Genomic DNA, 12,246 nt, shown 5'->3' on the forward strand with positions numbered 1-12,246 from the left:
CCTGGCAAGGCTGGAGTGGACCCAGGGGAACGGAACTCCAGAGCAGCAGAGCAGCCCCCTCCCTGAGCCAGGCACAGGGCAGCACAGACCAGTCATGCAGCAAACACTCAGCCACACATATGAACCTCAACAGACTTTGGGTTTTGGTTTCAAAAAATTCAGTTGTCTGGGGTTGGGTTTCAAAGTCAACATCAGAACAGGAATCAGGCACCCCAACTCTGCCAGGTCTAATGCATCAATCATAAAATTCATGTTCAGACTGAAACTGTCAGCTCCTGATGCTTATCCAGCTGCCAGCAAAGCCTCGGAAAACCCCCTGGTACCAGTACCAGCAGCTGGATCAGGCTCTACCTCCACAGGCAGCTGTGCCAGGCCCTGCTGTCCCAGTGAGGGAACATGTGGAGCTGAGTCCTGGCTCTCCAGGATGTCTGTGCTGCCCCAGAATCCCTGAGTGTGGGCCCAGCACGTGGCTTTACCCCAGCTGGCTCACTCTGCAGTGGGAGAGGTCTGTGTGTGAGCCAGTCCTGTCTGGGAGCTCAGTGACTCAGCAGAGCTCCAACCTCTGTCCAGGATGGGGAGATCCCACCTGGGAGTGTGGATGTGGGTCCCAGCCCAAGCCTTGGTGCGGGCTAACACAAGAGACTGGCCAGAGCCACCCAAACCAGAGCCAGGCTGCACAGCCAGCCCTGCTCCTCCTGGGCTGCTGCAGTGTCAGAACATGGGGAACAAGACCCTGAGAGCTTCAGGGATTCCCTTGATGTGTTTTGTGAGCATGATTCCACCTTCAGCTCAACACACCAAGAATTTTCTCAACTCTTTCTGAGAGTTGGGTGCCTGAAAAGCTGGCTCCTCAGCTTGAGAGGCTGTGGAAGGACAGTTTCCAAGGAAAGGGGAAGGAGGCAGGCAGAGACATTCAACAAACAACCTAAATTTAAAAACCACCAGGTTCTCTTCACCAACCATCTAAAAATAAAAAGTAGAAATCCCCAGCAGCTGCTGAAAGTCCTGACCTCGTGCTGTACGACCAAGGTCCTAGGGAGAGTGTCTGTCTGTCTGTCTGTCTGAGAGCTGTTTGACTCCCTGGTAAGAGCTGCTCACCAGGAACACTGAATTTAGGCTGAGGGCTGGGCCAGTGGATCGGGAACAGCCCCACCCCAGGAGAAGTTCGGTTGGCGAGAAAGCTTCGCTGGCTCCTACCAGGTGCCAACCGAGCATCTGAGGAACTCGGGTACCCTCAAACTCCTCTGCTAACGTTCAAATGATTAAAAGCAGTCAACACCTCGTTGAAAACAACAAAAGCCCATTAGTTAGCATCAGAATGTAATTAATTGTGCCACGGATCAGGGTTAAGCACCTTGTGGAAAACAATTCTCTGCGTGTGGGTGTTTTCAGAGAACGAGTTTTGTCAAGGAGACTTGAAACTGCACCGCTTTGGCTTTGCTCTCTCTCTCTTCTCTCTTTCTGGCAGCAGTGCAAAGGGGAAAAATTATTATCAACAGGCCACGGGCTGAAAAACACATTCAGCAGCCCAGCTTACCAAGTCAGACTCGTCTCCATCCTCCTCCTCCTCCCCTGATTCTACAGACTCTTGCTCTTCCTCAGACTCGCCATCATCGATCTGCAGCCACCATTTGCCCAGGAACAGAATGGGTCAGTCAGGTCGGGTCTCCCAAAACAGAGCATCCCCCTCCACCCTGGTGATCCCAGCAGAGCATCCCCCTCCATCCTGCTGTGCCCACACACGTCAGAGCACCCCCAGCCCCAACCTGTACATGCACTGAGCCCAGTGAGCTCCAATCACATCATGGAACAACTGTGGGGATGATAGAGGGAGGAAAAAAAAAATTCGACTTCAGAATAAAGGTTTCCAACTAAATTTCTACTTCTTTGATAATCCCAAACCAGCCTCATGCCTGTACTGTGTATCTAAATTTGGGGGGAAAAAAGCAATTAGATTATTTTAGTGCTTTCCCAAGCAGGACTGGGAAGATGTCTCCTATTGGTTCAGGGAATCCCAGAACTACTCGTGGTGGGGGCTCTGCAGAGTGGATCCCAGAACTGTGTAGGGCTGGAACTGGGAGGAAGGTGGGGAGACCCTCACAGGTGCAATGGGAAGCAGGGAATGGTCACAAGGGCCTCTCTGCCATTGCTGATCCCTTCTGTCATCTTGCAGGTGAAAACACCCTAGAAATTGCTTCAATCCATGCCCCTCCTCTCCCTGGTTCCCCATGCTGCTCCTCAGCCCCACTCAGGGCACAGGAATCACCTTCCTGGCGTTGTCTGCGTCGGACGCGCTGTCCTTGGAGGTCCTGTTGTCATCCACAGGGAACATGGCTGCCTGATCTGCTCCATGATCATCTTCCTCTTCCAGCTCATCCGAGTCCTCCTCCTCAGAGTCCACATCTATGCTTTCCCCATTCACGTGGGGGCTGCCATCCCCCAGCTCCTTGTCACTCTGGAAGTCACCCAAGCACACAAAACACAGAGACAACATCAATTCCTGGGACAGAGCAGCTGGATCCATCCCAGATTCTCCTCTGTGCTTGGAGCTCTAAAGCTGGCTCTGTGTCCCTCCAGAGCTCCTGCCATGTGTCACCCCACCCTGCTGGACCTGGGGACCAAGAGGAGTCATTGCAGACACACGTGGTGGCACCATGGTTAGGGGAGGAGAACCCCATTCCAGCATGGAGGGATGCAGGAAGGTTTCTAGGGAATGGAAAGGGAAGTTACATCACACTGGGATTTTCATATCACTCCCTGAAATCCTAGCACTGTTCTCCTTGAATTCTAAGACCAAAACTTCAGGGCACAGGTCACAGCAAAAGCAGAATTTTGTCAGGAGTGAGTCCATATCTAAACTTTTATAAGTAACCAAGTGTTTTTCTGTCCAGCCTCAAGCAGCAACACGAGACCTTGAGGACCAAAACAAAAAAAGGGCATGCTTGAAATCTCTCCAGTTGCCCAGGACTCACAGGACAGAAGGGGAACACTCATTGGGAAAGGTTTGTTTAGCAGCTGGTACCTAACAGCCCCTCTGGAACAGTCATTCCCACAGCAGCAAGGCTGCTCTGGGCAGGAAGCTGCTGCAGAGGGAAGAGGAGACTCAGAAGGGAAGATGTTGATCCCAACAAGCCAGGACACCCTTGCACCTCCACAAGAGTTTGGTGTCCAAAACAGGGACATATAAGTGACAACAAACACGTGCAGTGGGCTCAGTGCTGCCCTTACCTTGGCACCCACAGAGGAATGAGTTATGCTCTTGAACATCTCTATCATTGTTCTCTGTTTTAACACTTTGGTCTTTTTCTTGGGAACCAGGCTATAGGTTCCCATTCTCCGTTTTTTCTTCCGAGATACTGCAGCAGCTGCAAGAGAGAAGCAGAAGGAGCCCAAAGTTTGCTCAGGAATGAAAAGGAGGGACAGAGAGCAGGGGCTGCACTGGAGAGGGACTTTGGACAAAGGCCTGGAGTGACAGGACCCAGGGAATGGCTCCCACTGCCAGAGGGCAGGGCTGGATGGGATCTTTGGAATTAGGAATTGTTCCCTGGCAGGGTGGGCAGGCCCTGGCACAGGGTGCCCAGAGCAGCTGGGGCTGTCCCTGGATCCCTGGCAGTGCCCAAGGCCAGGCTGGACAGGGCTGGGAGCAGGCTGGGACAGTGGCAGCTGTCCCTGCCATGGCAGGGGTGGCACTGGGTGGGCTTTGAGGTCCCTTCCACCCCAAACCTTCTGTGATTCTATGAAATCACACCTGAGGGCATGACCTGGGAAAACCTCCCACTCCAAGAGATTTATTTTCAAGTCAAGCAGAAGATGACACACAGGGATGTGCAGACACACAGACAGCTTCCTGCCAGGGCTGCAGAGCTGCCCAAACTCTGAGTGCCCTCTGCACACTCCTTCTGGCCCCACAACCAGCACACACAGCATCAAATCCTTAAATTATCCTGCATTTGGCAGTGCTGTTGGTGTTGTAGGCTGAATGGAATTCAACTGCTCAAACTGAGACTGCAAAGCCAACAATACGAACTGACAATGGAAGCAATCTGACAGTAAGAGAAGAACACACAGGGAAAAGGCACCTTACATAAAGAGCTGTTTGCCATTTAACCTCATTTCACAGCTACTATGGAAGTCTGTGTGATTCCCTTCACTCCTTTGATTTGGTCTTAATTTCCTAAGTCTCCCTCTTGGCCTTCTAATCAAACCAGACATCACAGCTCCCTGCCTGCTGCTGACTTAGGTGAGTGCACAGCAGAAGGATGCTTGGTGCAGGCTCTTTTAGGAACAGCCAGCTTTAGCACCACTAGTATTGTTTGCATTTGCACAGCCTGTTCCTTGGAAGCATTTCTTCATCTTCCATGGAAATGAAATTTCACCAGAATTTATGAAGAGACTGCTAAAAAATTCTGTGAAGCCAATTAATTTTATTTATAAGGCTGTAATTCTTGGGAAGCAGCTGTGGAGATATTCAAAGCCCTACAGAACTGATAGAAACCTCATCAGAACATCCCGGAGGGAAAAGGGATCAAAGTGTCTCCTCCTAGAAAAGCTTTTAGTAGAAAAAAGGGAAGGGAACCCTGGAGGAGACTGAGTGGCAAAAAGGTACTAGCAGGCTTTTAACCTCCTCATCTCCCTCCCAGCCCCACACACAGGTCTGGGAGGTGGGAGCTGCTCAGGAGTCCAACATTCCAGCCCTTCCCTTTTCACCTGTCTGTGACTTGGTGGTGGCCACATAGCTCTGGTTCTGAGGTAGTGACTGGTGAAGGCCCGGGAGAGAGGGCAACGCCAACGGCTTCACAAAGTCCAGCATGCTCTCAAACTCCTTCTCCTTGGATTCCTTCTGATCTCTGCTGTCTCTCCCATCTTTGGGGTCTTTACTTGCATGCTGGAAAACACAAGGCAGTTAAATTGAGGTTTTGCATTGAATAATTTTTAAAAATTAGGAAATTAATTGAATTCCTTTCTCTCAACCAAAATCCCTTTCCTCTGAAGGCAGGAGCACATTCCCAGCAGGAGCACACAGATCAGGGGGCTTTGCCCAAACACTCCAGCCTGGCTGAGTGGCTCCCCCAGGCTGAAGGCTGTGCAGGTGACAGGTGACCTCAGAGGTAATGACAAGGAGCAGGCTCTGTTTACACAGCTCTGGGTGGCTCTGGAGAACCAAAGCACTTATTGCCTGTCACACCAAGCATGCTCAGCAATGCTCCTGCAGAGCTGTGCTAGAGGAGCAGGCAGCAAAGGAAAGGGATGTTCCTTTTGGACAGCATTTGGCACCACTGAGCCTCACCAAAGGCTCCCCCTCTAGCCCAGCACAGATCCACAGCCAAAGCAGTGGTTGTGACACTGAGGCACATCCACAGAGAGCTGCCCAAGCTCCCTTAACCCCCTATTCTCACTCCAGCTGCTGCTGTTCCAGGCCCCAGGCAGGCTCCAGGCTCCTCCTGCATACCAAGGGGATTTTGTAGTTGTTCCTGCAGCCCCTCCCAGGCACCACAGCCACTCACACCTGCTCTGGTTTGAGCCTGTAGCCAAGGCAAAGTCAAATCCTGCACCTCTGCTTATGAAAGAAGGGTTCCTACAGCTCCACAGAGAATCATTTAGGTTGGACAAGACCTTTAAGGTCACCAAGTCCAGCCATTAACCCAGCAGTGCCAAGTCCACCACTCAGCCATGTCCCTCAGTGCCATTTCTCAGCTTTTGATGTTACTTCAATGTTTTCCTCCTCTAATTTAGGAAACAATCCCCTTCCTGTGTGTCTAACTCCATTTTATGTACCCTAAAAGCCTCAGACAGAGAGGTCCAGACTGTGTTTGTGTTCCCTTTTCCCATCTGTGTTTATCCTTTAAACAGCCATGGCTTGGTTTGATGGTGCTTTTATTCCTGTGCCTTTTGTGTCAAGTGTGCCAAAGGGAAGCCAAGGTCAGGGCAAGGCCCCTTAGTCCAGCTCACTCAAACATTTTCCTGTCCCAGCCCAGCAAGGAGGTACCTGGTGAGACAAGGAAACACAAGGAGGAACATGAAACAAAGTCCCTGCTTGTCCTTCTCTGCCACAGGGTCAGCAGACACTGGAGTGGAAGCTGCCTCTGCTGTGCCATTTTACACTGGATTTGCCCTCTGATTTATCCCACTGCCTCCAGGTGGGCAGCAGGCAGGCCTGGCAAAGCTGCTCCAGCAAAACAGGAGAACAAGCAGCAGAACACAAGGAAAGACTGGGAGAATTGGGATTGCTCAGCCTGGAGAAGAGAAAGCTCTGGGGAGACCCCACTGTGGCCTTCCAGCACCTGAAGGAGCTACAAGAAAGAGAGAGACTCTTCAAAGGGCACAGAGTGCCAGGACACAGGGAATGGCTTCACACTGAAAAAGAGTAGGGTTAGATGGGAGATTGGGAATTAGGAATTGTTCCCTGGCAGGGTGGGCAGGCCCTGGCACAGGGTGCCCAGAGCAGCTGGGGCTGCCCCTGGATCCCTGGCAGTGCCCAGGGCCAAGCTGGACAGGGCTGGGAGCAGCCTGGGACAGTGGAAGGTGTCCCTGCCAGGGCAGGGGTGGCACTGGATGATCTTTAAGTTCTTTTCCACCCCAAACCATTCCATGATTCTAAAGTTAAAGTGCTGCTCCACTTGCAGGAGAATCTTCTTTACAGGACTTGTGAAGCAACAGCTGAAAATCCCAAGCAGAAAGAGGAATGCAGGCAGAGGCAAGGCTGGAATAAAAAGCAGGAAGCAATAAAAGCACTCAGGTTCAGCCAGGCAGCCCCAGCCACTGCTCTCCAGCAATGTGACCTTGGGAACAAACAGGGAAGAGGCTGATTCCCCTAATTAGGCTGTGCCACGTGTGTGGTGCTGGCAGAGGCAGGCCCAGCAAAGCCCTAATGATAATCAGAAATGACCCACAGCAAAAGGCCATCAAAGTGCCAATGATTCCTGCATCAAGCCCATAACTTATGGCTCAATTGCCACAGCTTTTCTAAAAGGGCAGCAAGTCTTGGATTAAGGATTTCAAAGATGACAAATCCACCACAGCCTTTGATATGTTGTTCCAATGCTTAATTGCTCTCACTGTCAAATAATTAAATGCATTATGTTTTTGCAACTGAATTTAAAAGCCCTGTCTCATCAGAACCTCTCACTCCCAGGAGATACTTATGGAGTATGACCAACTTCTCTTTTTTTTTTTTTTTCTTTTTAAACTTTTTCTTCAATGATTTTAATAGAATGAGCAAATTAAGTGGCCATGGGATCATTTTCTGGATCACTCCTGAGTCTGCTCCCAGCTGTTCTACCCCTTAAAAAATGCACGTCAGGAGTGCAGGGCACAGTATGCCAAGAATAGTCTCAACAATACTATTTATACCTCTTAAAAGTCCTGAGTTTATAGATCTAAAGGTTAACAGTAACTCTTGGCTACACAATTATTCTGAGAATTCTCAAGTCCCCTGATATATCCAATGCTTTCCATTTCTAACTTAAAATTAGAAAAATGAGTTTGGGACAGGCAGATCTGGCACAAGTGTAAACAAGGGCTGCATTTTGTGTCCTCTAAGTGCAGGTTTTTGCAACTGGTTTCTAATAAAAGGTGCTGTTACTCCCAAACACCAGGAATTCACACTCAGGTCATGCCAGGCTGCTTGGAAGAATACAATCCAAGTTTTAAATTTAAAAGTATTATGTTATTAGCTTGGGGTTTTTCTCTGCCTCTGTAATTACAACAGAGAAATAAATTTAAAATCTTCAACAGGCTGCAAAACAACTGCTAAATGTGAGTTTTTCATAGCAATTCTGCTAAAAAGTTTTTTTTAATCAAATCAAGTCTCGTGCAATAAAGATTTACTTGGAGGCATATGCAGCCTCCAAGAATAAAAAACAACAATTCCCAGAAAGGGGTGAAGAGATTTCTTGTGTTTATAAAAATATCACATCTAAGAATTGTAATAAAAAGGATCAGCAGAAATTTTTAAGTCAGTTTTCTCACCTGGTTCTCAGCTACATAAAACAATCCCATCTTTGCTATTCTGTTTCACCCACAGTTTGAGAGAAGCACTGAGAGCAGAATGCCATGCAAAGGAGACTCCAGGATGCAGTTTGAGCTCCCTGTGCTCACATGTTGTGGGCTACTGGAGGCCAAGAAAGGGCCATAAATGAGAGAGAAAAAGAAACTGCACCACCAACATCTTCATTTCTTGCAGCTTCTCCTGTGGTACCAGCTCATCCTATGCAAAGGACTGGAAAGTCACAGCTTTGTGTAGGGAATAGTGAAGAAGGTGGGCAGATATTCCAACATTTCTAGCAATGGTTGTGCCTGGAAACAGCACAAATGGGACCACCACCATGTGCAACCCCACTGTGAGAAATACAGCCAAGAACTGGGGCAAGAACAAGATATTTGATGTGTTTACAAAAATTAAAGTCAAGTGCTGTCTACATTTTAACAGGATCAGCCACATTCCTATTATTGGCACAGAAGTGCCCAGCAGCAGCAGGGGGAAGTTATTAAAATGGCAGAAGACAGAATATCCTCAGTTGTTTTGGTTTTTTCCCTGAAAGCAAAACTACAGAACAAACCAACCTCAGCAATGGACCCTCATGTTGGCTCTTTAAACTCCACATGGCATTTTCCCACTGCCCAGCATTTAAAGGGTCTTTCCATCACTAAAAGCAGCAAGATGGGAGAGAAACCAGAGTGTTGGTGGAAGGACACAGGCACAGGTCCTGCCTGGGAGCAGGGCAGCTCTAAGCACTGCAGAAAGGCTCTTGATGCCTGAAACCACCTCAGGCTGAGATTATGGGCTCCCTTAGCTCTGTGCTCTGCAGGACTCTCATCTCCAGCACACAAGGAGCTGCAACCCAGAGCCAGCAGGGCAGGAGGAGTGAGCTGAGCAGCACTGCCATAGGGCAGCTCTGCCTCTCCATCCATCAGGAACAGTGTCAGGAGAGCTGTACCAAGGCACTGCCTTTGAAGAGCACAAAGCAGCAGCTCCCAGGGGGATCTGCCTCTAACAACTGGTGAGTGGTGGTTAAGCAAGAAATATCAGTCTGCTATAAAAAATTGATCACAAGCAGATGATAGTGCCTGTAGGAGCTCTAGTGGTGCTGCTCTGCCTTTTCTCTGCTGCTGCAGGATTGTGTTTTTCACTGCTGAATTTCAGCAGCCTGATCAAGCCTCACCTTGGAGCAACAAACCTGCAAGGCTTTGGTCTTAGTCTAATCAGATTAATGATCTGCTGATTAATATGTGCCCATTAGAGGGGGGATACCATGATCACTTGATTAAAATTGCACTGATCTGAGTGCAGTCACATACCTACATAAAAACATGATTTAGGCAGCCAGGTAGACTGAGCTGAAGTGTAGATGTGGCCCCAAACCTGCACTCCTACGTGTTGCTGAAGCAGAGCACTCAGGGCTGTGGATCTCCTCCCTGTCCCCTCCTACACCAAACTGCCCCGAGGCAAGGGAGGGTCACACATCAGTCAGAACGAAACAGGGGAGCCCAGGGCAGATGTGCCACCAGGGCTCCTGACCCAACCAAACCCCTTTGCTGGGGCCAGGGCCGTTATTTCTGTGGGCTGTGGTCAGAGCTGGGGCAGCATCTCCAGCCAGCACGGCCACCTCCAACAGCAGCAGTTGAGTACAAGGTTAAATGCACTGCACAGCAGCCTTCACTCTCACTTCCCTCTGCAGCAACCCCTCTGCTTAAGGAGCCCAGTGGCAGCACTGTCACTCCTGAAGGAGGTTTCCCATCAGGGAAGATGGGGAAGGGTCTGGAGGGGCTGTGAGGAGCAGCTGAGGGCTCTGGGATTGTTCAGCTGGAGCAGAGTGAGGGCAGAGCTCCCCGGGGCTGCAGCTCCTCCCGAGGGGCAGCTCCCATCTCTGCTCTGGGACAGGGACAGGAGCCAGGGCACGGCTGGGGCTGGGCCAGGGCAGCTCAGGCTGGAGCTCAGGGCAAGGTTCTTCCCCCAGAGGGTGCTGGCACTGCCCAGGCTCCCCAGGGAATGGGCACGGCCCCGAGGCTGCCAGAGCTCCAGGAGCCTTTGGACAGCGCTGCCAGGGATGCCCAGGGTGGGGTTGGTGGGGGGTCTGGGCAGGGACAGGGGCTGGGTTGGGGGATCCTGGTGGGTCCCTTCCAGCTCAGGAGATTCTGTCATTCCATGATATTCAACTCTGCCCAAGCTCACACACACTGACTTCACTATTTCAGTCCAGTGGAGCACACCTGGATACCCCTCTGGAGAAGGTCCTGGATGGACCTTCTGAGTCCTCCCCAAGGACACAATATCCCCATTACCACCACCCCATTAGGCCCTGCCCTTTTTCTTTATGTTTCCTGTACATGGGAGGGTCAGAGCTTGCTGAGCAATCCCAGACCCCTGCAAGAGATGGCCACAGGGTGTTCTCCAGGCCAGAGGCTCCTGCAGAGTAGCCCCAGCCCAGGCCAGCACAGCAGCACCACAAAGGAGGCAATTCAAAAGCTCTGGGATCAGGTACTTAATGGCAGTGCTACCTAAGGGAATAGTTTGATGAACATTGGTAGAAAGACCTACACAAGCAAAGCATCCCCTGCTCCAAGCTCTTCCTCCCTGCCCACATTGTCTCCCCCAGTTGAACTGGCACCTGGCATTTTGGGGACACACTGTGAATCAGGCCAAAACACTCATTTAAAGGATTTTTGTACTATTTCCTGACGCAGCCCTCTGCACAGCATAAAAAAATACCCCCAGAGACACACACCCCAAACTCCAGCCCTGTGTTCACCAAGGAAAGGAGACACAACTTGGGACTCCCAATTCATCCATCTGCTCCTCCTGTCTCCAAGGTAACTCTGGGATGCTCTCACTGCCTTTCCCACCCTTCATCCCCTGTTTTACTGGAGTTAAGCTCAGCAGCTGGTTCCCAAGCAGGAGGAGCCTTCTCCAGGCACAGCAAACACAGACAGACACACACTTGCCTTTCAGTCTGCTGCCTGGCCCTGGAAACTTTTGGGTTCTTAACAGGGCTGTAAAATGGATTAGCAGTGAAAGAAAGATTCTTCCAAAAGGGCAGGGCTTGTGTTACTGCTCTGTTCAGAAGGGGAGCAGAAATGATGCTCTCTGCTCGAAAACCACCTTAAACATGCGACAACATCAATTAAAACTGTCACCTGTTTCAGATTCAGCTTCGATCCCAATTCAGGAAGCAACTCCTAAACAGAGAAAAAGCTGGTTAAATTGGTGAGAAAATTCCCTTCTTCCTTTCAGAGACCAATTCACATGTGCAGGAAAAGGTTACCAAGGTCCCCTGACACCTATTGGATTACAGAAAACAATTTCTTGGCCCCAGTGGGTTTCTGCAGGAGCCAGGGGGAACAAATGTTCACACTTTGCAGGCAGCAAAATACCTTCCTCCACTCCTCCTCCCAGGAACAGTTCTGCACAAACAGTTTCACCAAGAAAACAACAATGCCCTTAAAAAACTCTAGCCAAGCAAACTACTGTGTCCTGCAATATCAGTTCCTGGGTGATTTCCACCATTTATTTCCCAGGATACAGCACCTGATTTCACAGAGGTTTTAAAGGGGAAAATGTGTGAAGGTTGGTAGAGGAAAAGCTCCTGAGCTGAGGAGCCTCCTCTAAGCAGCTGAACAAAGAATTAATTGGGACAGAAAAATGACAGCTAGTAAGGACTCTGCTGCTCCAAAGAAAATAGCATGTAAATTCCAGAGACAATGGGGAAAAATGAGGTAGTAATTATCAGGAAGGCTGAACACACAGATGTTTTATTGTCTTGCAGGACTGAGATCAGATCTTGGGTTCCCATTCAGCTGCAGAGGCTTGAGCAGAGAACATGGGAACAGCCTCTTCTCACCACCCTTCCTGGGAATGTTGCTCCTCTCCCTATTTTAAGCCCAAGGCAAATGCCCAGAGGAGCTGAGGACAGGCTATGTACTTTCTAGAGCAACCCAACAAGTGCAGGCTTTGGTTTTTGAAGCTGCTTTTGTCATGTGAGCTAAGAGGGACCAGCAGCCCCATCCCAGTGAGCTGTGTCCCAGCACTCCCAGAGCTCCCAAACACCCCATGCCACCTCCCAGAGACAAACCTTGAAGCCCAAGGGTTGAACAGAAATACTCTTCTGATGTATCATTAAACATGAATGAGGGAAACACTCCCTGCCAACCTAGCAGTCACCTCTTAGGAGGGAATTGCCTCTCTCAACTGCTCAGCCCCACGGGATCTCTCTCTGCTAAATCCCACCAGGGTCTGGGGTTTGCCTGGCC

At 50.1% G+C, this 12,246-nt stretch overlaps 1 protein-coding gene across 18 annotated transcripts in view; it reads right to left on the bottom strand.

Moving 5' to 3' along the window:
- The window catches only part of LOC103819172 (histone-lysine N-methyltransferase EHMT1), a 118,661-nt gene that overhangs the window by 37,234 nt on the left and 69,181 nt on the right, over positions 1-12,246 (bottom strand). For 16 of the 18 annotated variants that reach the window (XM_030230018.2, XM_030230022.2, XM_030230028.2 and 13 more), the window contains 5 exons: positions 11,134-11,175; positions 4,708-4,885; positions 3,229-3,365; positions 2,267-2,455; positions 1,538-1,618 (listed from right to left, as the gene is read on the bottom strand). In XM_030230018.2, the coding sequence (XP_030085878.2) occupies positions 1,538-1,618; positions 2,267-2,455; positions 3,229-3,365; positions 4,708-4,885; positions 11,134-11,175 (627 nt within the window). The remainder of the gene's footprint in view (positions 1-1,537; positions 1,619-2,266; positions 2,456-3,228; positions 3,366-4,707; positions 4,886-11,133; positions 11,176-12,246) is intronic. The other 2 variants (XM_050980832.1, XM_050980826.1) reach the window with 1 other exon arrangement.

This window comes from Serinus canaria, chromosome 17 (assembly GCF_022539315.1).
Source record: "Serinus canaria isolate serCan28SL12 chromosome 17, serCan2020, whole genome shotgun sequence".
Taxonomy (NCBI): domain Eukaryota; kingdom Metazoa; phylum Chordata; class Aves; order Passeriformes; family Fringillidae; genus Serinus; species Serinus canaria.